Genomic DNA, 22,850 nt, shown 5'->3' with positions numbered 1-22,850 from the left:
TACACTTATGCAGGGTAATACTTTCCATTACTCCTGTGCTTCTCCATCTTTAAAGAGTTCAGATACCATTATTATTTTCAACTCAATAGATCAGCAGTTCTGTTGTTATTGCTCCTTCTTCCTTCACCACCCCACAGCAAGATTCAAGCTCCACTCTGAAAATGCCTTTATTGCCGTGCCACAAACCGAGATGCCCTGTGCACTCTGCAGACAGACTGAAACACCCCACAGAAAAATGCTTTTGATCAAGCTTCTCATTGCCTTGYGGCTGTCATGGTACTTCTACAAGATACAGGGACTTACTTGGTCCAGGATTTACACTCATCAGTGGATGAAGCAACCTTTGAGAAGTAGCCCRTGGGACACGGTGTACATATTGTATCCTTGTCTTGTTGCACTGTGTGTTGTAAAGGAAGAAAAAAGTTAAGCTTTTGTGAGTTCATTTCAAACTGGAGGCAATTACGCTCCCCCAATCCCCACTCCTCCTCCCCTTCCAGTAGCTTCCCTGGAGAGAGAAGGATCTTAAACTATATTAGAGTAGCAATGACAGTTACAGGTAAACAGGAAAAGCAGTTCAGGTCAGACTAGCATATTTCTCTGTATGATCAAAATGGGAAATGACCAGAAGCCATTTTCAGTTATTGTTAAATAATATACAGCTATTATATCCTTCCACTTTCATTAACTGCCTTGTGTTGATGCAATTCCACYGACCATGACGCTAACTGGTACTGTCAATTGCATGAAGCAAGCGAAGTTCTGCATCAGGATTTGCCAGCTTGGTGGAGAAAACTCTGTGCTTCAGGCCCATTTCATTCCCCATCACTCCATTATGTGCTGCTTTTCTGATGTTCCCTGCACTTGGAACAGCTCACTTCATCTTCCCAGCGTTCGTTACAACTCTGAATTTGACCACTTCTATTTTCCGTGCACAAAACACCTCCATTTTGCTTGCAGTCAAACCCAGAACTCATTTAAATGTCAAGCCTTGCATTGTAAGTCATATAAAATAAAGAATAYTTGCACTATGTGAAATGTGTTCATCATTTTTAATTCACTTATAGTGTTATAGGATGCTGTAAAGAATAGTCATTCCGCAGAACCTGCTTTCAAAGAGCTCAGCAATGACCCCCAGTGGACCATTTTCCTGAGCACTGGAGAAATGCAGGTTCAAGTGACTCAGCGAACATTAGGAATGTGCTGCAGTCCTTTTGGCTATGTTCATGTCCATGTGAAAACTAGCAAACGTCACCTCATCCAAGATACTGTGTAAACTATAGATACTCAAGCCTCTTGCTCCCAAAGTAGCCTTCAAAATGCAAATAGTCCAGAGGAATTCCGTGCAGTAGCAATGATAATCAGCCACACAGCTTCTGTTCACAGTGGATGGAGAGTGGAAGGCATCCTCTCTTCAACATCAGAACCCGCATGATGCTGACTTCATCCTCCAAGCCTGACCTGGACATTTTACTTTGCACCGGCCCCTCTCYGTATCTTACCAGGATGCTTGACTCCAAATCCTGGCGCACATATGGTGTTTCGCTGACAGCAGTCACAGTCGTCGTTCCAGTGGTAACCCATCGTACAAGCACACTGCCGCTGGAATGTGCTGTTTCCTGGATTCACTTCTTTCAGAGCTTTTCCTAGAAGAGAAARCAGCTGGGAGTAAAAACTTGTCTGATAATAAGACTCAAATTCATGAAACTCCTGCTTCACCTATTTGCCTTGCTTGAATGCCACATGCAGAATCTTTCTTGTTAGAGGAAATGCTGTCTTTCAAGAAGTGTGGAAACCCTTAATTAGCATGGGACACCTCACTGATTGAACTCCCAAGCTATACTTTTCTTGGCAGCTCCCGCAGAAAATAAAAAGAGCTTTCACAAGTGTGAGGCAACCACGTTAGGGGATGTGAGTGCACAATATGCTGGGCAAAAGAACAAACCTTTAAGACCCAACTCACAGTGACCAGCGGCCCAAGTGAAGATATTCAGTTGAGCAGCATGGAGACTATAGTTGCAGTGTTCAACAGAGCACAGAAGAACTGAACCTCCCTGGTGTCTGGGGATCTCACTGTCTTTTAGGTTCTTTTGTAAGCCCAACCTCCATCATCATGTACCTAAACAAAGCATCATGTCCAGATCCACTGGCTCGTCTTCACACTTTACTAATTCAGACTAAAAGGTTCCTCAGTATAAACAGCTCACCTTGATCGCATATTTTATGTAGTAAACATTTGTCTTCTTCATTCCAGACATCCATATACTCATTTGGGCCACATGGCTGGCACACACTATCAGAAGTACCAGTGCATTTAGCAGACATATACTTTCCTGTGAAGATGAGAAGGAAAAGTACGTCGTTTGCAAGTTGCACATCAGCCATTGGAGGAGCTTAGGCAAAATGTAGCCCAGGCTAACACTGCTGTACTACTGGAGGATGATCATTTCTTTGCGCCACCCTTTCAGTTCCTTGGTCTGGCCCTAACCTAGGGTGGTATCGAAATATACATGAAACTTATGGCATAAGAACCGTCTTCTTTACGTGCATGAGAATTAAGCTACTCTCTGTCTCCAGTGATTAAGTGCTATCCCAACAAAATAGTTGTTACGGCTTTTGTGGAGGTCAGCAGAACCACTCCTGCACTAAAAGGTACTCGAAGGCCTGAAATTCTGCACCTGTTATGGTGCGTGCAAACAGGGCTATGGAATCACAAGGGCAAGCTGCCTTGCTGGCCCTTAGCACTGCTTCTAAGGAGCTTTTCAATTTCCAAGCACGTGTAGGCCCRCGCTCACGTACCTGGCTCACACTTTGTGCAGCACCGTCCGGAGTATTCATAGTGTTGCTCACTTTCACATGGCAGAGTGATCTGTAGTGACAACTGGGGAGGAGAAGAAGAAAAAGGACAGGAGAACTTATAYACCTTGAGCTTCAGACCTACCTACCCACAATTGTGATAGAGAGGAGGAAAACTTTTCTTCATTATAGCATTTTGGAAAGCTAAGCAGTAAAACATTACTCAATGTTTACGACTTCAAAGGCTCCTTGTAGGCAAATTAATAATATGTACTTGATGCTCTACACACAGGGACTTGTAATATTGCCAAGAGATAAATAACTAACACAGTCTTATAATTTATCATGAACTTCTGGCCTGCCATATAGTCCTTGCTCACAATACTCTATTATTTGAAACCTCTGACTTCAAAACAATTGTAAAAAAAAAAAAAAAAAGGTATACAGACACTTCCATAGTCTCTTCCACAGATATGACCTCAGAACGAGACCTGCGCCACTGACAGTTTTAAAGAATAACATTTAGCAAACTAGTAAAGTTAGAAGTGAATGATTTATATCTTCAAAAAAGAAGAAGTTCCCAGCTTCCCCTTGGGATACACAACACTCCCATTTAGCCCCAGAAAACACTGGACTTCAGTTTTATGGCTTTTTATGGCTCCTATTGTGTCCTGCAGCATTCTTCTCATTGAACTGAGGCACAGCCACAGAGGTGATACAAATTAAGCCAACACCTTTCTATTTCTTAAAAAAACAGAACAAAACAAAAAAGAACCCCTCCCTCAACAAAGCAGCCCAAACTTACACAAGGGGACAATGGCAAAGGGCGTTACAGTGTTATATCTAGCTCCTACCAGCCTTTGCAACCCCCCCCACCCCTGACCTCCGCTGCCTGCAGCTATCCTGCCAGGGTACAGGGCACTCGCCCAGGCTTGGGGGCATGGGTGGCAGTGGGATGTCCCAGCCAGCTGAACATCRCTCCTAGCCCCCCACTGCCTCTGCTCTGGCTGCCCAGGAGTCTCTTGGCAGTGGTCCTCCAGGCAGACTCAACACCTTACGTCCACTTGTTGACCATTCCTTTTARAATACGTAGGATGACTCAAAATTTGGCCCTTAGCAAGAACACTTCATTGTAATGAGATACAGTTGTTAAAATATCATTTGCAGGACACTGGCTTTTGATTTGGAAAAAAGATCCATTAAAACTTCTGCTGCTAATTAGAAGGAGCTTTCGCTATCTAATAGTGCTGTGCGAGTAWAGGTAGAATTGATATTGGTTTCCGATTCCCTTTACCTCTCCTCTTTTCTCCCTTTCTGGTTTCACCAATAGCAATCTCATTATATTCTCTTCCCCTAAGCATCTTGTCCTTTCTACTGGTAGAAAGGGTCTTATAACTTAAAAATGACCRAAGAGCTTGGACTGTGTCTTTAAAACATCTCCTTTTGGCTTTGAGTTTGAATCATTATCTGGTGCATAAATGCAGTGTGTCAAAGCTGCACTAGTTGTATCTGAAATAAAGTAAGTGCCTAAGCTCAGAGGTCTTTTTTTTTTTGGGGGGGGGGGTGAAGTTTGTGGGTTATAAACACCACCTTATAGCCATTTTTTATCACAACAGCAATCTCATGGCAAATTAAGAGGCTAGTCTTGTAAAAATACTTCTTTTGTCTCCATGTTCCCTAGTCTCTTTTGTTGYATTTATTAGCAGTATCTTTCTTGTGATTAGATCATAAGTTTTTTGGAACAAAAATTGCTGTTTGTGTTTGCACAGCACCTCACACAAAAGGGCACCTGGAATGGGGCTAGGATTCCTACCGCAGTGCAAACAAACCCGTACCTACGTATGGAAGTTTTCCCTCCGGCTTATTCCTAACAGACGCCTTGCTCGTCGCCCTGCGCGCTGCTGTTCACGATGAGGACGAGGGCCAGCAAGGCGGGAGGCGATCGGGAAGCGGAGGAAAGGCAGCCCGATCAGCGGGTGCCTGAGCAGTGACACCGCTCGCTGCCCCGCCAGAAGCTCCTAAACCACTTCTGCAAACCCGCGGAGCTCCTCTTCTGACCCTGCGTCTCAGGTGCCGCAAGCTAAGCCGCCGCCCTGCCGGAGGCTGCGGACTGGGACCGAGACCGCGCTGGAGGAGAGAAGGTCTCGAGCCACCGATTCCTCATTCGCAGCCACCCGAAATCGCAACAGAACTGACGAGACAAATGACGGGTCAGGTCACTTGCTTTTATAACAGAATGTTCTTTTCTTCCTTGTTTGCCCCAGTTTGAAAGTTCCCCTTTAGAAAAAAAGACTTAAAAATTACTGAAGTGTCACACAAGGGCAAAATCATCCTTTTTAAGGAAGGATATGCAAATCTGCTAAAAAGCGTTCAGCTAAAGAGTCTGGAATGATTTCTGAGAATTAAAATTCGGCTCGAACAGAACAGGCAATCCCCTTCTGCTGGGGCAGGCTAAGCGCTCGGGCACCTTTCATGAATCATCTCCGACCTCCTCGCTTCGTAGCATTAAGAGGGTTATTGTTACAGCACGTTCACAGCTACAGCTGCGCAGATCTGCTCTCCGTGTCAGTATTCTCTTCTGCCACCACGTCCTTCCCCTTTCGAGACGAGCTGATACRTTTACAAAGGTGCTCTATTCCCCTCTTTTGATTTACATTCGACTAAATAAAGACAAGATTATTGGTGTCCAGTCGCTAACCCCACATAAGCCCAGCCTCCTCGCAAAGGCAAGAAATCCTGGCCTAATGCGGACCAGCTAGATCCGCCGAGCACGAGAGGAAAATAGAAGAAACTTCGTGTTTTCTAATGGTGGGATCCGACCCAGTGAGCSCAGGCCCTTCTGCTAGCCCAGTGCCTTGGAAGCCCTTGTTCAGCCACCGGCCAGAGGACTGTATCACCAGTCCATGCAGAAGGGTTTTTGTCAGAGGGCAGGACCCCTCTAGCCAGCACTTGCGCTCACAGCAGCACGCGGGCTTGATGCTCCACCATCACTACTGTATTCCTCTCCACACTGTCCTTCTGAGATAGGGAAGTGCGAGTCATTTTACAGATGAGGAACTCGCGCTCGGAGACTGACTAACTTTACTAAGGTAACAGGAAATCAGTGGCAAAGCAGGAAACAGAACCACGTCTCCAAAGCCTCAAGTTAGCGTTTTAACCTCTGGAACATCCTTCCTCTCATCGAAGGCTGGCGCGTGGCTCAGAGCGACTCTGGCATCACCGAGCCACTCTCTGGTGGGAGAAGGGGTCGCATGTCACACTTCAGGTGCCCAGTGAAAGCAAAGGTATCAACCCCATCTGAAGTAATAAAATGCAAAAAAATCCCAGCTTGGTTATTGCTTTAAAGGTCTCACTACTGGTGAAGCTTTTCATCAAATCCCCACAGATGGAGAGATGCTTTAAAAAGGTCCAGGTTAAGTTGCCACTTAACTTGTGCAAAATATAAAAAATTACATACTTAAAAAAAAAAAAAAAAAAACTTTCCTGCTTCATTATGTATTATCTCCAAGCGTGTACATCCAACAGCGGAAGGTTCAGGGACCAAAGATGAACCTGCTCTGGGCTTCGTGGGTTGCCGGAGGCTTGGCTTGGTAAAGCAGACCAGCACCTGCTGGCCTGCAAGCACATGAGTAGTCCCATTGACTTTGGAAAATGAAAGCATGCTCATTGCAAGGTTAGCAGGAGGGCAGTATTTTGGTGTCAGACTGCAGATAGCCTTTTCAGCTTCTTCTTCTTCTTTTTTTTTTTTTCGTTCTTTTTTCTTTTTTAATTTGGTGAAAGAGATGCTAAGCAAGAGGGTGCTTGCAGAATCGCAGACCTTCAATGACTCACACCTACAAAGCTCAGCTGTGTTACTCAGACCTTTATAAAACACACACAGGTGTTTCTGAAGACGGAACCAGCAAAATTCAGATTCCTGTCCTCAGGCTTAAGGAAATATTTATTCTTAGAGACATTGAGCAATCTGATGGCAGCAGAAGCTGTGTGTCACGGATGCTAAAATTACTTTCTCACTCAAATGAATATTCAGACAGACATTTCGGAGAAGATAAAGTTGCACAGGCCCCTTTCCTTAAAAAGAAAAAATCTGGAAGAACAAGCCTGGGGGTTTCCACATTTTTTTTTTCCCATGTCATTTCTGAACAAGAACCTGAGGCCTCAATGGGGACTGCTCATTAGCAATAATACTAGTTTTGAAAAAAATGAGATGCAATGGGACATGCAACAGGGTTAACTATTTTAAGATGACACCTTCGTGCTCAGTGTATTTGCTTCTGGAGAATGTTCAAGTCATCTTTCATCATTTCACTAAGCATATCACATTTTTTTCCATTTAGTACTGCAGACCTAGAATACCTAYGGGAGAGTGAAATCTCCTGTGCACGCCTTGCACACCATTTGTTTTTTAAACTCTGGAGCCTGAGTTTATCCAAAGAGCTTGTTTTAGAGGGCCTTAGCCTTGTCTACTGTAGAATTACAATATTTCCACTGCTCTTTGGGCTTTGTTTGCCTTCATCTGACTGAGCTTTGACCAACAATTTCTAATCTGATCTGAAGTAGCTMCTTCAACTGCGACACCCTGGTGTTCAGCCAGGACTGCCTCTGCAATCGTCTGCTCCTTTTCCTCATTCAGATACGAGCTACTGCCTCTCCTCTCACATGTACGAATTTTGTGCCTACAGCCTTTCACCCACCTAATTTGGTTCAGCAGTATTGTTGAGCAAAACCAGATTTTCTCAGTTTGTTGCCAGTTTCAGAGACTTGCCTAAAAATTATTCAAGAAGAACAAAAACAGAATCCGGGTCTAGCTGAGCATTGCTCCATGGCTGGCACTCCTACGTGCTGCATTAAGGCACACGATAGTAACACATGTAATGGACGACTCTGACAATTTATACAGCTCAGTTACTGTGAGTTTATAAATGGGAAGAGGAGTTTTATGTGAAAAAGATATACGCATAATCACATGGACATTAAATGCAACAGTTCCTTCAGAGAGAGTCCTTACTGTTGATAAAAATTGAATCAAAGCAACACACAAGCCACAACTGTGCAATTCCAGTTATTCACTTGCAGGTCTGCAACTTACCACGAAAATCTTAGATTGTGAATGAAATGCTTTTTGGTGATGTCAACTTTCCAGTGACCAGTAAACCACATCACAGAACCACCATCACGTGGTACAATATAGCCGGGAAATGGCAAAGGCTAAAAACTAAATATTATTTCACTGTTAAAAATAGGTCCTTGAAACTCTACACTAGCCTGACTACCTAAAGTGTCCAGAAAGAACATAAAGGATAAAACAGTTAATAAAGAAATTAAGAGAAACCTGTAACTTGTAACCAGTGGACAAATGGTGGTAAAAGCCCCATCTTGACTATTCCAATTGTCTCTCTGCATTAGCACGCAGCAAAAAGCAAACACTCCTAYGAGACATCACCCAAGCAACTGGTGCTCCTCCACCAATGGGAAGGACCATTAATCAATCTCGAAGCCACCTGAGCTATTTCTAGCAGGCAGACTACGTGAAGGAGAAGTGCCGTGCTGACCACTCACAGCCAACGGGTGGGAAGGGTAAGGCAGACAGGAACCTTAGGTGTATCAGATGGGAAATGACAGAGGTGGTAGATCTCAGGGCTGAAATGGCTACTGACTGAACCGGTGAATCAGCCAGCATCGCATGCATGACATTTGTCACTCAGTGGGAAAGTCATCCTCATGCAACAACCAGAGGGATTCATCTAAAGTTTTCATTGACTGAGCTGCCTGTAGTGTCTAAACGTTATTCACAGCTTGTACTAGGGAAGACAGTAACAATTTATGGGGCACAACCTGAAAGTTCTGCACTCTGTCTGAACATGCCAAACAAAATACCAAAGGCACAAAGAGGGACGGGAGTAAGCAGAGCAACATGGATGTTGCACCGCAGTCGCAGACAGCATATGAGTTCTTTGCCTGGCCCCCTCCGCCATGCCCCGATGTCGTTCCACTTGCACGGGAGTGTGAATTGCCTGCTTGGTCTGAATTTTAGTGCAAAACCTAATCTTTAACCTGCATGTCCTCATTGCCACAGTAATTCGAAGACTAATAGTTACTAGGCAGAATATTTTCAAGATGAATCAGAGACTATAAAACCTGAAAAAACAACCCAAACCAAAATATTTAACAAAAAAAGGTCGATGGCAAGACAACAGTATATAACAAGCAGTAATAAAAACTGCACTGTAGTGGCACTGCCGAAGCTAATACTTGTGCTGCAGCGAAAAGGCCTGCAAAGGCAAATCAGTTCTAGATTAAACAAGTGCAACAGTGCTGCTCAGGAGGGAAGCTCAGCATACGCACTGCTSGATGCCTTCAGTAATGCACAGAGCAGACTAAGTAACATCACCCTCAACTCACTCAGGTTTAATTAATAATAAAAGAGGCACTAAAGGAACAATCACTTACGGGGAGCACTCCCCTTTGGCATCTTACTTAACGGATTATTTTTCCACATCACAAACTGAAGTTGAGTCTTAACGCAAAAATAATCATGAGAGATTTCTTGGACTGTGCTATTTCTGGATGTCAGATGAAAAGGGCACAATTGGGACATCATATGCTTCAAAACCCTGTACGTTTGTGCATCCTTTCATACCAGCACACTGCCAGAGTACAGCATAACCGTATTAATCTCTTATGGTCTGATGCGAGGCTGCGGTCCTATTTGAGCTGATGGGGAGAATGAGAAAGTTTGTGCAGAAAAGAGGAAGCCTGCTTTCACAGCCTGCTGCTGTTTTGCCTTTCTTCCCCCAAATAAGCTTTTAGGATCCCACGTAGAACAAATACTCAATATTCTGCTGGCAGAAGTAGTTATAGGGCTGCAGCCTCTTCTTTGGAAGATGACTGTATGCAGTGGATGGTGCAATACCAGCAGATCACTCTGCCTTGACATGTGTTGTAGTACAACTGGATCTGCAGCTTCCTGACCATGACCAAATTGCTGCCTTCACTAAAGGACTCAGGACTGGGCTGAAAAATGGTTAATTTATCCTGTGGGCATCACCGCAAAGAACAAGCTCTGCTGGGCACCCTGGGCCAGGGAACCCAGTGGAAAGATTCYCCCCCAGCTCTGACCGCCTTTGGCTCGTTTCCTTAATAAGCCTGTTTCACTATATGTGGTATTACACGGGAGATTTTTGTTATTGTTTCCTCAGAGCAGATCCAAGGAATCATCTGATTGCTCAAGTTACTGCCCAGCGAAAAGTTACTGAAGAACATGATGCTCGTGAGGCAAAACTATTTGCTGTGGCAAAAGAATACACTCAAAATAAATTCTCCTGTGTGCTACATAAGCACTTTTTAAGGCTTCATACGAACCCAGCAGCACAATTTTCCCTATCTGTATTCCAGATTAACGGGTTGCCTGACAAGACTCTAGAGCAATTTTTTTTCCATGCAACATTTTTTTTCTTCTTTTCCCTCCATTTTGACCACTGGCTAAATATATTCTGCACCAATCTGCACTCACAAATGTTGTTCTTTGTCATTCTTGAATAGATCCTATATATATTTTTTTCTTTTTGGAGTAGCCACAAAGTGGTGAGGGCAAATGACCTCATTTCTCCCCCCCTCCTTAGTTAATTGTTTCTTGCAGGGTGAATTAAACTGGCCAGCTTGACTCTTTTGCCAAAGACAGTCTTTCCTAGTCTCTTTTAGGTCATCTAGATTTTCGTAGGGTAATGGCCACCTGGCTCTGCAGGAGGGCAGTGGGACACGCTGCTGACCCAAGGAGAGGGGCCGGAGCCAGGCAGCTCCCTCTGGCTGGGCAAAGGGAGCGAGAGCCCAGCGGGGTCACGGCAGAGCCGTGGGCTCGGCACTCGGAGGACTTGAGTGTCCGTCCTGCTGCCAAGGAGGGCTGTCGGAGGGCTTCAGCCTCCTGCCTGCCCATTGCCCTCCTCCGCTGCAGCTATGGCTCCAACCGCTCCATCAGCTGCCCCTGAGGAGTGGAGACTGGGATGCCCTGGCACGGCGAGYCGGGGAGCCCGCACCGTTTCGCTCCTGCTCCGTCGCGGGAGTTTGCCATTCTGCGCAGTGCCGCTCTTTGCCCAGCCCTGCCTCTGATTTCATTTCTCAGGTGAAGTCAGAGACCTGTGGCTGCTTTCATGCAGCGAGCAAAAGTTTTTTCAGGCCTCCTCYGTGCCAAACTGCAGGAGCTCCTCAGCTGGAAGAAGGCAAGCGGGAGAAACACGGAGATCACGGGAAAGAGGTGAGGAGCCATCACTGCTGCCTTTGGCCTCGCCCTGGTAGGAACGTGCCTTTGGCACGGGGACGATGAGTGGGTTGTGGACACAAGGGGACCTGAAGAACGAAAGTGAGGAGGGATGGAAACTCTAGCTTGAGCAATGGCAGTCGGCCAGGGTGGAAGGTATCTGCTCCCTTCCCGGGCCCAAACTGGCAGACCTCCCTGTGACTTCGGTGGGAAATGGATGGGGCTCTGTCCTGCGGTGATTAATGACTCTTCAGCTTTGTTTGCAGCCACGACATCCTAAGCACTGTACAAACACCAGAGAAAGCCAAGCCCTCGGCCTACAGAACTCACACCCTGAAAAGACAAACAAAAAGGTAACCAAGGAAAGGACTGCCAAAAGCAACCAAGGTGGCTGCACTGCTATGGGACAAAAATCAGTTTGTCATGGAGCACATGGCATAAGTCAGCTCTGCTTTCCTGATGGGATGCTAAGCCCTCCACACAGCTCCTGTTGCCAACAGAGACACCACGTGCCAACCCAGATTCCACAGCGTGGGGAACACACAAACAAGAAGAAATTAGGAAACTTGCAGTGAAACATCACACCAACTCCTGCCATGCGGCAGACGCAACAAGGAGGCTGCAGCCCTGTGTGCCACCGCAGCCTGCAGAGCAGGAGTCTTCCCCCTCCACGGCCTACTCTGCAGTTTTCAGCCATCTCCACTCCATCCCATAGGAATCCAACAGTCTTTCTTCTACTGCTTGGACTTTGGACCATTTTTAAAGAGTAAGTCATAAAAACAGTCACGCTCCTGCAGGCAGATTATTGTGTTATACAGACTGAGGCCCACCTGAGTCCATAGTGCAACCTGGTTAAACAGCACTTAATTTTTATATTGCATTTATTACAAACAAATATTTGCCTTTGCGCTTTCCACTGGTAATAACCAACCTTTCTTGGAGCAGCTGTTTCTCTGTGAAACCAACACCAACCAAAATGCGCTTAAAACAGATGGTAAGCAGTCATCCACAGAACCCAGCACTGCCAGGCAAGTTGAGTTTGAATCGAAAGGAAGAAGGCAGCGGGTGCAAGAAGCACAGTTGCARCTGAGGACATGATGAACCAACCATCTTTCTGTTTCCTTCTTCTCCCCACTGCCTCCAGCAAGCTAAGCAAGTATCTCAAAAAGAAAAAAAAAATCCCCAAACCAAAAACCCACCATCCTCTCCAAATGGCCAGCAGCGTACGCACTCCAAAACTGCAATGCGCCCCTCTGCAGAGAGGGCTGCGGAGCGCAAAGGGCTTCAGCAGTCGCTGTACTGCAAGCGCATGGCGGCAGGAACTATCCTGGTTTTGCTCACCGCAAACACCACCCGGAGACCCGGTCACACAGAGATGAAGGTGGTAGGGAGGARGAAGAGGACAGCCTTATAAGAGGGGCTACCTTTCTGCTCTGTGTCCGTACATGTATCTAGTAAAGTATGGCCTTCCACATTTGAACTCCTAAGGGATAGATAAGTATAAAAATGTAACTCAAATATGAGTCTTCCAAATAGAGTTAAAGTATAAATGCAAGACGGCATCACTTTGATGTTTCTGTGATTTTCTACCCTTTAGTTATGTGTGTGTTCTTTTTAATATCTTCACAGATCTTCACTAGTTCTTGCAGGGCAGCCAGATTATTCCACTTTTCTGAGCTTGAGGTGTTCAGGAGGACAGTAACAGACAACAACAACAKGCTGTAGGTGACCCCGCTTGAGCAGTAGGGTTGGACTAGATCTCCAGAAGTCCCTTCCAATTGCARTTGTTCTGYGATTCTGTGAAACAGATCCTTATGGCCACACTTAATGCCTGTGCTTGACCTGTATTTTATTTTCTTTTGACAAGAAAGCAAGCCCTGTGCCTTAAACCTAAAAGTTAGCACACTCTAGGCAGCATGCTGGCAAGCTTTGAACTTTACTGACTTGTGAAATCTGGTGAAGGTTTGTTTTGGTCTCATTTTGCGGGAAGAAGAAATTATATCAGGAAAATGAGGCTTACCTTGAGAAGAGAAACAACAGGGACTTCTTAAATTGCGAATGGGTTTAGTTTTATATGTAATGCATTATTTCTTTTTATTTGAGGTGCTGTAAAATGTTATTGCCGATTTTTCACATGATCCAGGAGGAAACTGCAAAGCAGTGAAAAACCTACCTGTTTCCCTCTCTGGAACCTTTCCTGCAAGGGCATTTTGACAAGCAAACTAATTGAATTAGAATAGCTTCTAAACCTATGGTGTTAATGCCAAAATAAATCCAGGGCTTTAGATTAGATATTGTAGGAGTTTTGCTCTACTGAGTGATTTCTTTCAGCCCTGGTCACAGCCAGAACAGTGGGCCAGGAGAAGCTATGATCTAACATGTTATAGACAATCTTTTACTCCTTTTTTCCTCTTACCATAAACACTGTGCATTTGAGGAAGTTAAAATATAATTTACACTTTGATCAAGGGCATTTTAAAGCTGCTCTAAATTATGAAGAATCCTGGATGCTTGCAGCGGGCAAACTTTTCCTGTAAAGTAAGTATGACAAAGTGCTAGAAGAGTCCAAGCCCGTTGCTACACAAGAGAAGAGGCCCTGAGGTTAAACCAGGTAATTGGTTATATTACATTTGTAGAAATGCATATTCTCACAGGCTATTAACTCCCATCTGATATGAGCAATTATGCTCTTTGCAAGTGCTAAGCAAATAAAGGGATGTGGCTAGCTATTCTGCATAAAGAAGCCAAGCTGATTATGTCAGAAAGCAAAATACTCTGTGCTCTGACAGCTGGCTGAGACAAATCACTTGGGAAGATCATCTTGTGGCCGAAGCACAAGACAAGAGGACAGGAGGGTTGAGTTCTGCTCCCAGCACTTCTGCGGTGCATTCGGTGTGTGACCTAGAGCAAGTCACGAATTCTCTGTTCCTGTTTCCTCTTTGGTGAAAATGATGGTGACAAAGATGTTTATTTTCAGCACCACTGTGAGAATTCATTAAACTTACATTTGCAAGTTTTTTCATTTCTCCCTGGAAATGCATTATAAACATTACGGTCCTATCACTACCCCATGGTATTATCAGCTCTAAACTAATACAAGTGCATCAGACAAACTTCAGCTCTATCACACTTATTCTTCTCACTATTTGTTCTGTCAGAAAACACCACTCCAAAGGAACTACAGAAAGTCACTGTCCAAATCATTCAAGCACAGAACATTAGGGAAACCTGAAAGGTTGGCTGGATACAGTATCTCTCTTGGCTTGCCTTGCTTCTACATTCTTGACTTCCAGGTCCTGCTCACTGTCTACAGACTATTAGGTTAGCTKGCTCTTTGACACAGTATGGCTTTTCATATGCAAACTTACACTACAGCTTTCCAGGGGCCCCTTATTATTTTGTATTGTTYCTTGTCCAAAACATTGGCCATGGAAAATTGCATCCCATGTAACCACTAACAGACTCCAAATTAAGCACGTGTTGAATGCAGTGGAAAGACTTTACACATCAACCTCAAATAAATACAAGTTCCCTGTTCTGCATCCTCTGAGAAGCTGTTCACTGGGAGACAAGAAAAAATGAGGAGAACCTACTGGCTACTAAATCAGGGCATCTGTGACATATTGGGAGCTATAGCACAGAAATCTGAATTTKCAAGGTTTGATCAAGAGTTGAATAGATTCCAGGCAATGAGGAGATTCCAAAGGGAACAACTACTTCAAAGCAGATGGCTCCAGAAGAAAGGAAACGTCATGGTTAGTAATCTGGAGCAGAAGTGTGAAGAACGTTGAAGTCTGCTCACCATACTGYGTCCATCACAGTTCTGAACACCAAGGCAGGAAAAGAATACATGCAGAGGATACCATGGGACGAGACAAACCATCAGAAGGCTGATGTAAGAGTCAGTTTTGAAAAACCCAAGCTCGTTCATATACATATGGAAGACACCTGGAAACTAGCAATTTTAGAAACTTAAAGGGTGAGGGTAGACAGAAACACATGTTTTGGAAGGAAAAAAAGGGCCATGTGGTTTTAGACAGCCCATTTAGGAACAGATATCCAGAGGAACAGTTCTCAGAATTATGTGGTCAGACATTAAATTGTAAGTTGTAGACAACAAAGATTTTTTTTTCTTTTTAAAAAAATCTTTTTCCCTCAAAGCTGCACCTTGCTCTCAGGGAACCCAGGCAGCTCTACTACAGCACCACCTTGAAGCAAGCACTTAACACTCACAACCAATCAAGAATAATGAGACACAGAGAAACTAGAATTTCAAATGAAACACAAATGGTAGTGAAGCTACCAAACATTGATTAACGGAGCAAATAAAATAGCTGCAGCATGGGATTTGAGAACCACCTGCCAGTCTAGAACGTGGTGGGAGAGGAATTATTTAAATGGTATAATTAGAAAAAGTGAAGGGAGATTATTTAAGCCATTGCAGGATATCTCCTGATGTACAGCATTTGCAGGGCGCAGCTCTAGCAGGCTGGGAAGACCATCTTCATGAAAGCATGGGAAGCCCAGCAACACTCACAACCATGAAACACACCGAGCATTAGCCAGCTGGTAGTTGACAAAGCTGTGAAAACAGCACGCTCTGTTTGCAAACAACTGCAGAGCCAAATCCCACTTTGAGCTTCCCCTTTGAGAAAAGGCTGCCAGCGACTTGGCAGCTTACCTGGGATTTGGGGTCAGTTCCCGGCTCTGCCACAGACAGCACACGAACCTTTGAGCAAGTCACGTAATCTGGCTGGGCCTCAAATCTATGAAGCTGGGAAAACAACCCTGGCAGACCTCTAGGAGCTGCTGAGAGGCTGGCTGTGTTCAGGATTATGGGGTGGTCAGAGCAAGAGGGGCTGCATACCTCCGGGAGACATGGGAAAGGTCACGTTGGGCTGCAAAGACCATATGTGCTCCTCCCGTGCCTGTGTGGTGCAGCTCTGTACAGCCGTAACCAAAGACGAGTGTGCTCGTGCTCTCTTGAATAAATCTGTTTGGTAGGGTGGAGTCTGCCTTATTCTTACACTACATGCAAATTATATCCCTCAGCAACCTCACTGCAAATATTTTCTGGTTTCTTACACCCTGCCCTGGGCAGGAGCAGGCTGTTTTCACTGCAGATCTTCTGGCTTTGTTTAGAGCTTTGGGTTTGGGGTATTTTGATTTTAAAGAAGCAAGAGAAGCTTGTGAGACAGGGTGAGTCGCAAAAAAAAAAAAAAAAAAAAAAAAAAAGGGGGAAAAAAAAAAAAAAAAAAAGTAAAGCTGAGAAAAAAAGCAGGAGAAGCTATGCTGCTAAACGCTGTGCCACCAGTCGCCGCGGCACGAGATGCCACAGCCTCCTACCTCACCGCCTCCTCCGAGAGAAGAAACGAACCTCCACACTTCAGATTTGATATCTTCATCCCCCCCCTACTCCAGCTCAGACCTGGCAACCCAGTCTTACCTGTTTGCCAGTGGCAGCAAGGCAAAGAAGAACAAGCCAGCAGCCTGCCGAGACGGGCATGTCTGGGTGTCCGTCTCTGCCTCCTCTTGTTGCTCCTTTTCCTGACACTGAACAGAAACTAGATCCTTCCAACCAAGTCCCCAAGCCCCAGCAACAGAGCGAGGCACATTTGAGCTAGTTACTTCTCTTTCTTCCTTTCCTTCCTCTCAGCTACACAAGGGGAGAAGAGAGAAGAAAATAATAATAATAATAAAAAAAAATAAAAAGAGCCTGGCTGTAGTTCCCACAGCATTTCCTCAGACTTGACATGCAGGGTTTTTTTTCCCCTCTTCTCGTCCCTCCCTTTCCTCTCTCCACCCCCTTTTACAAGAAGTTTAGTCACTATGCCCACGTCCCTCCTCCTACCGATGGGCATTGCTTTCCCTGCCCTTCTCCTGCCCTCCAGAGCCATCCACCTGCTTCCCACCCGACGCATCCTCCCTTGTCCAGCCCTGCCCTCCTCTAATCCTCGCGCTGCCTGCAAGACGTGCCTTCACCTTTCTGGCCTCTAATTCCCTTCTCCCCCTTTCCCACCTCTCCTTCCAGAGGACAGAGAGGCGGAAGAAGTGCTCTGGCAGCMCCCCTAAAATACCCCACGCCGTGCACGGGGTCAGTCCCCGAGACCTGACTTGAGCTAGTGCAGAGTGGCCCCTTGCTCCCCAAAACGCACACGCTGAAGACCCGATAAGCTCAGCAGCAGCTGCCTAGCTCTGCGCGGCAGCTGCTCCAGCTGGCAGCGCGCCGTGCAAACTCGCACGCAGCCTGCGACGCGCCTGGTCTGCTGGAAACAGCGGGTCCCGTTCCCAGAGAGGCAGTGGAGCGCAGCGCTGTATGGGAGCTTCAGCGGAAAGGCGCTGATTTACCCTGGCTGAGGACCTGGCAGAGCTGGCTGCGCCGTTGTGACACCTTCTCCGTCTCCCTGTGCTTACGTGCCGCATTGAAATAAGTCAGGACCATGCATCTGACTTGAATGAATAAGGAAGTTGTTCTTTTACTTGCGTTATTTAGATTTAACCCTTGACCAGAAAAAAGTTATGTATAAGTTATCTTACACTTGTGAATAAGTAAATAAAAATGAACACAAAAATCAAAGGGGACTCTTTACCTGCGCCACTGTGCTCTGCTTTCTGCTCAGAAGAGAGATCCTTGGAGCCAGCGAGGATTCGGGACAGAAAYGGCCACTGTATTTCTTTCTCTTCAAGTTAACAAGAGCTTGTCTACACAACAAAATAAARCTCTGATCTTCTCTACGTAATATTTGGAGTTCACAAAATCACACCTTCTTAACCTTCCTAAAATTCCTTTTCAGCCCTTAACGCTCTCGATGTCTTTCGTAAGCTACGGGCCCTGCCCAGTTTAAGCTCGGCAGGTCTCAGTGCCCGCGTTCCCATGCCTGGCTGCAGGCCAGGTGACTGGTTCTGCTGCACATTCACTTCAAGAACAATTTGGCAATGGACATGCTGAGGGGTTTTTTTTAGTGAGCCAAAAAGCCTCCTCTAATCACAGAGCCCTGTTGACCTGCTATAAGAGTCTCTYACGGAATAGTGGCTGGACGGGCTAGAAGAGCTCAGATGTAGGGCAGAAACCGAGTTGGGGCCTGCGGGGAGGCCAAGGCTCTGAGCTTGCACAGGAGGCAGAACGCACAAAGCTTATTGCCCTAGGAGCTTTGTAAAGCAGGGCCTTAAATGCCGGTAACGCGCGCGGCCGCCTGCCGAGCGCGGGGCGTCGATGGTCGGCGCGGCAGGGAGCTCAGCAGAACGGCCGGGAGCGCGGGCCGGCAGCTCTTCCGGCAGCGCGGCGTCCTCCCCGCGCTGAGAACTTGCGGCCGTGCGCTAGCCGGGGCGTTTTAARACGTTCGTACTTACAATACAAGGAAACGTTTCTTTTTAAACAGAACAGTCTGCTAAGTCTCTTCCTCTTTTTGCATCTAGCACAATACCAAGACTGTAAGGGCTGTTTGTTTATCAGCTGCTGATCCTAACCACAGATTTACAGGAGCAAACACAGTCTCATAAGCATTTAGCCAGGTTATTGTCTCCATCTTAGAAGGTGCTGAGTAAAGCCAATTGCTATATTCAGTTCAGAGGAGCTCCAGACAGTTCAGTATTGCAAATTAACTGCATATCAATAATTGCAAACCAATTATTTCTGTGTTCTGACTCCTAATTGCGTCGGCGGCACTCATTCTTCAGGTTGAAATTTCTCTCGTCTTCYTCTGCAATGTGAAAATAGCCTGTTTTTGAAAGCTCAGTCATTTTCTTCTGAGTTAAGTTTTAAGTTTTTGAGTCAGAACCCACAGAAGCCACTGCTGGGTGCTTTATAGTCTTAATTATGCACTGCAGCAGATTGTCAGAATCTGAAACACAAGTGCTTGAAAGTATGAACAAAGGGAATGTATAGGAAAGAGCTCTTACATTTTTCACATATTATTCTATGCAGTGCTAAGTAAAAATTAAAAGTTCACCCCGAAATTGCTCTTACAGCTTTTTTCTGTTAWAGATTTTTTTTCTATTATAGAATACCAGTCTTTCTGTTAACTTTTCAAAAATGCTATTTTGAATAAAAATGGAGTACTCGAATGTTTCAAAGTCATGATAGTGTTTGGGTGCCTCCTGTTTCTGTTCTTCACTGTGGCATGCATGCCTAAAGTGGACTATCCTCTTTGGTGCTCTTTCTAGTGAACAGAGACAGAAAACCACGTGCAGCTTTACAGATGCAACAGAATCAAAACACTTCATTTAATACGAGGACACTCCGTGAAATCTGCCATGGAAGATAAACTGTGAGAAGATTTGGTAAATGAGCAGTTCTATGGTCAACACGCATCTTTTTACCTCCTTCCTAGAGAGAAAAGCAGGGTTATAGATTAAAACAGTATTTTAGAAGAAGTAGAGCAAGCAATATAACACTACAAGGTTTGTAACTGTCTGAAACCATGTTAGCATAAAAGTACTTCAGTACAAAAATACCCCCTTTCCAGGGGGTATTTCCACCCCTCTCTCAGCTGGGATGAGTGAGTGAGAAAGCCAGAGGTCAGGCAAYGTTAAAGCTCTAGGAAAGAGCCCTGTAGATGTGGGGCCACCTTGGAGGGGACTCGCAGTGCATATTCTGCAGTACAGTTTGTCACGGGGCCAGCGAGAGAGGCTGCCCCATGCCCCACAGCAGGGGGAAGTCCCCACTACATCATCCAACACATGGAGCTTTGTACACTGCGTTAAAGGGTGGGGGGGAGTCAGAAAAATGTCTGCACGCATTTAGCACAGGAGGCTTTAATTTCAACTGAGGTCTTCAGTTATTAAAATAAATGCATAAAAATCTATTATTTATCTAAACAAATTCGTACACAAAAACATGTCATCAACTTGAAACAGGCTTTTCTTCCTGTGAAATGCACATTTCCATAGCAGGCTATTGCCCAAATCTCCTTGAGATTTTCAAGCATGCACACTATTTTTTCAGGTCAGAGCAACTATAACCAAGCTTGAAAGTAACACTTGGTGCAGTTTACATAAAACACACTTTTGACAAGCCCACAAAAATGTATCAGTGTTAAATATCTGTCAAAACCCTGAAGTYTGCAGCATTCCAAAGAAAAAAGCTCACTACCAACCGCCACTAACATGCAGAACATTTGAAGAGCATACAAGCACGCACGGAGCTGATACGTTATCACCAGCTGCTGTGGCAATAACAATACCTACATACTTCTGGAAGAAAATACAAACTTGTGGTGAATTTTTAACTTCAAAGATTTGTTCGTGCTTGTCAGAGATACCAGCCTGGTGACCTCAGGACGAGAGCGGCGCTGACGTGAGCCAGGGAGCTTTCCTCACACTGCCCAGGAAACACCTCAGCCTCTCGCCTGATTGGAGACGTGTCCTCAAGGCTGGGAAAGGGCTGGCGACCTCCTCCCACAAAGACAGCCGAGCCCCTGACTTCTTCAGACGCAGCGCCACACCAGCTCCCCAGAGTCATCCGGTTATTTTATCTAACAGCRTACTAAAACTATGGTGAACTTTGAAAACTCACTTCAATATTAAGATATCTCAGATTTGGATCAACRGTGCGTATTCATTCTCCAGTAAAGGCTCAAGTTCAAATGAAACCTTATTGCCTATTAAAAAACCTTATTGCGTTTTTACAGCTGCCGTGACTTCGGCAGGAACACCTTGCACTGCCCCCAGCTCTGTCGCCACCTAGGCTGAAAGTTTTCCAGCCTTTGGGAATAGGGAAAATTCTCCATTAAAATGATGGATGAAGAGCGGCAGCACAAGCCGAGCAACAAAAACGTTTTTGGAACGCTAACATTCAAATACATTGCAAACGGCYTCATTTGGATACACAAAGTATTTGAATGGCAGAGTAATAAGGTATCTGCCTAYAGCAGGTGGCAATTGCTCAGAGCGTTGTTCTAGGGACTCTGACATTGCTGCTCGCCCCTCGCAGCCGAGGACACAGACCATTGGAAACGAGGCGCGCGACCAGGGACCCAGCAGGCAGRACATGCAATACAGCTGCTAGGAAAGGAACTAGGCAGATGACTTGGTGTTGGTCCCTTACCACAATGTGTAAGTCATCTTTTCAAGTCATTGATTTCTACAACAGAACTTCTCGTTCTGGAAGTTTCTGGAAACTAGACATCTTCGTTCTCAGGAAACATTTYGCTGTGTTTTAAGTACGATACTCGAAAGTGCGCGCCTAGCACGTAATACAGATGTCTCCAAGGAAGCGGGCTGCTTACCACCGATTCGAGTGAACGAACTTGCGCTACAAGCAACATCAGCTTTTCTTACAGCTTGCCTGGTATACAGAAGAGCACTGAACCAAAAGGCAGAATGCCGTGGTTTCCAACTTCTTTGGATAACGATTATTCATTCACAGTTGCTTGGTGAGATTAGTTAGCACATGATACATTAACATACAGTATTAAAATCCGGAGCGTGATTAGCCAATGACAGCGTGTCTCCTGGCCTTTCTTCAACAACCCTACAGTCAAAAACAAATTGGTTATTCATATCCTTTTCCCAATCTGAACGCATTTGGTGGAAATTTATCTTCATGAACTCAGCACMCAGTTCCCTTTAAGTGCTGTTGCCTGGCACTATACCTCAATTCTGTAATTTGMCAGCATTTGCATCTATGCAAGATTAGTCCATGATCCTACCCAGAATCACTGCCATGCCAATCAGCTAATTACACTGGCATATTAGTAATTTTCCACCRAATGAAGCACTGTTGGTAGTTTATTTGCTTAAATGTCATCAGAGAATTTTACACAGACAGTTGCTCAAAATATTTTGACTGCAAGATACCCACTCTCACAACTGGTACTGAGATATAAATAGAGTTGCTAATCACACCAGCTACTCCCAGAATAGAAAATCCCATTATCACTGTCACGATATAGGGAACAGAAATATTGAACACTTCTGCTTTTTCTGCACCATTTTAAATCACCTTATCATCTGTATGTAGCAACTAATGTAGCGATTTTAGTTTTCCTCCATGTGTTACAGAAAAGCCTCCTTGTTCTTCAGTACAGATTTTTCATATTTTTTTATCTCTCAGTTTTAAAATAGTTTTAATTTAATCCTTTAATGTCAGCTTCCTCATTTTCTCTAGCCATGAATCCATTCAAATACTGCTTTCAGTTCCCCTAACCAGAATAGTTTACCTACAGCAGTAATAATTTTTTTTTCTTCTTGATGGTAAGGGGTGTGGGAAGAGATGGGGAAAGAAGAATGTGCATTTTTTTTTCTATGTTCACATAGAACATATGAAAACAAATTGTCTTAGTTACACTTTCAGAAAACGATCTCTTTCAGAACAAAATTTACGCATAGTCAGACTGTTATTTAAGCTACACAAAACATATGTAGATCATGATCCCGTCCATCTAGGCAGCCATGTACCTTCAGCCCACTGGTCATCTTCACATAAACACAGCACAAGAGCCAATACTTTGAATAAAGATACCTATACTCTTGAGAAATTTCACTAGGGACAGCATGAGACCTTCAACGTGTCCCCTATTTAGAAACCAGCAAGCTGTGCAAGTTCAGACAGAGCTGGTAAGTCAATGTTGTATTTTTTACACACTCTGTATTTTAGCAAAATCATAAGCAATAGTACGCAGCCTTTTGGGGATGAATTGGCTTCCATGATGGATATCACATTGTCTTGTTTCAAGGCAGCATGTTCTCTCCAAAGGTTCACTTATTTGTTTTGGATAATAATATGCATGAAAAAAGTTAATTTAAAAAATCCAGTATTTCTTTTCTTTAAAAGGTTCTAATTCTTTTCTATCCCACTCCTGAA

General features: G+C 44.8%; 1 protein-coding gene across 1 annotated transcript in view; it reads right to left on the bottom strand.

Moving 5' to 3' along the window:
• Positions 1–16,811, bottom strand: part of TNFRSF11A (TNF receptor superfamily member 11a) — a 30,337-nt gene extending 13,526 nt beyond the window's left edge. The window contains exons 1-5 of the mRNA XM_085299586.1: positions 16,494–16,811; positions 2,797–2,878; positions 2,205–2,330; positions 1,500–1,643; positions 304–397 (exon numbers count right to left, since the gene is read on the bottom strand). Coding sequence (XP_085155712.1) covers positions 304–397; positions 1,500–1,643; positions 2,205–2,330; positions 2,797–2,878; positions 16,494–16,553 — 506 coding nt within the window. The 5' untranslated portion in view covers positions 16,554–16,811. The remainder of the gene's footprint in view (positions 1–303; positions 398–1,499; positions 1,644–2,204; positions 2,331–2,796; positions 2,879–16,493) is intronic.
• Between the last annotated feature and the right edge of the window lie 6,039 nt (positions 16,812–22,850).

Source organism: Rhea americana, unplaced genomic scaffold (genome assembly GCF_003343005.1).
Source record: "Rhea americana isolate MKP2758 unplaced genomic scaffold, rheAme1 scaffold_150, whole genome shotgun sequence".
NCBI lineage: Eukaryota > Metazoa > Chordata > Aves > Rheiformes > Rheidae > Rhea > Rhea americana.
This window is presented reverse-complemented; position numbering and strand designations above follow the sequence as displayed.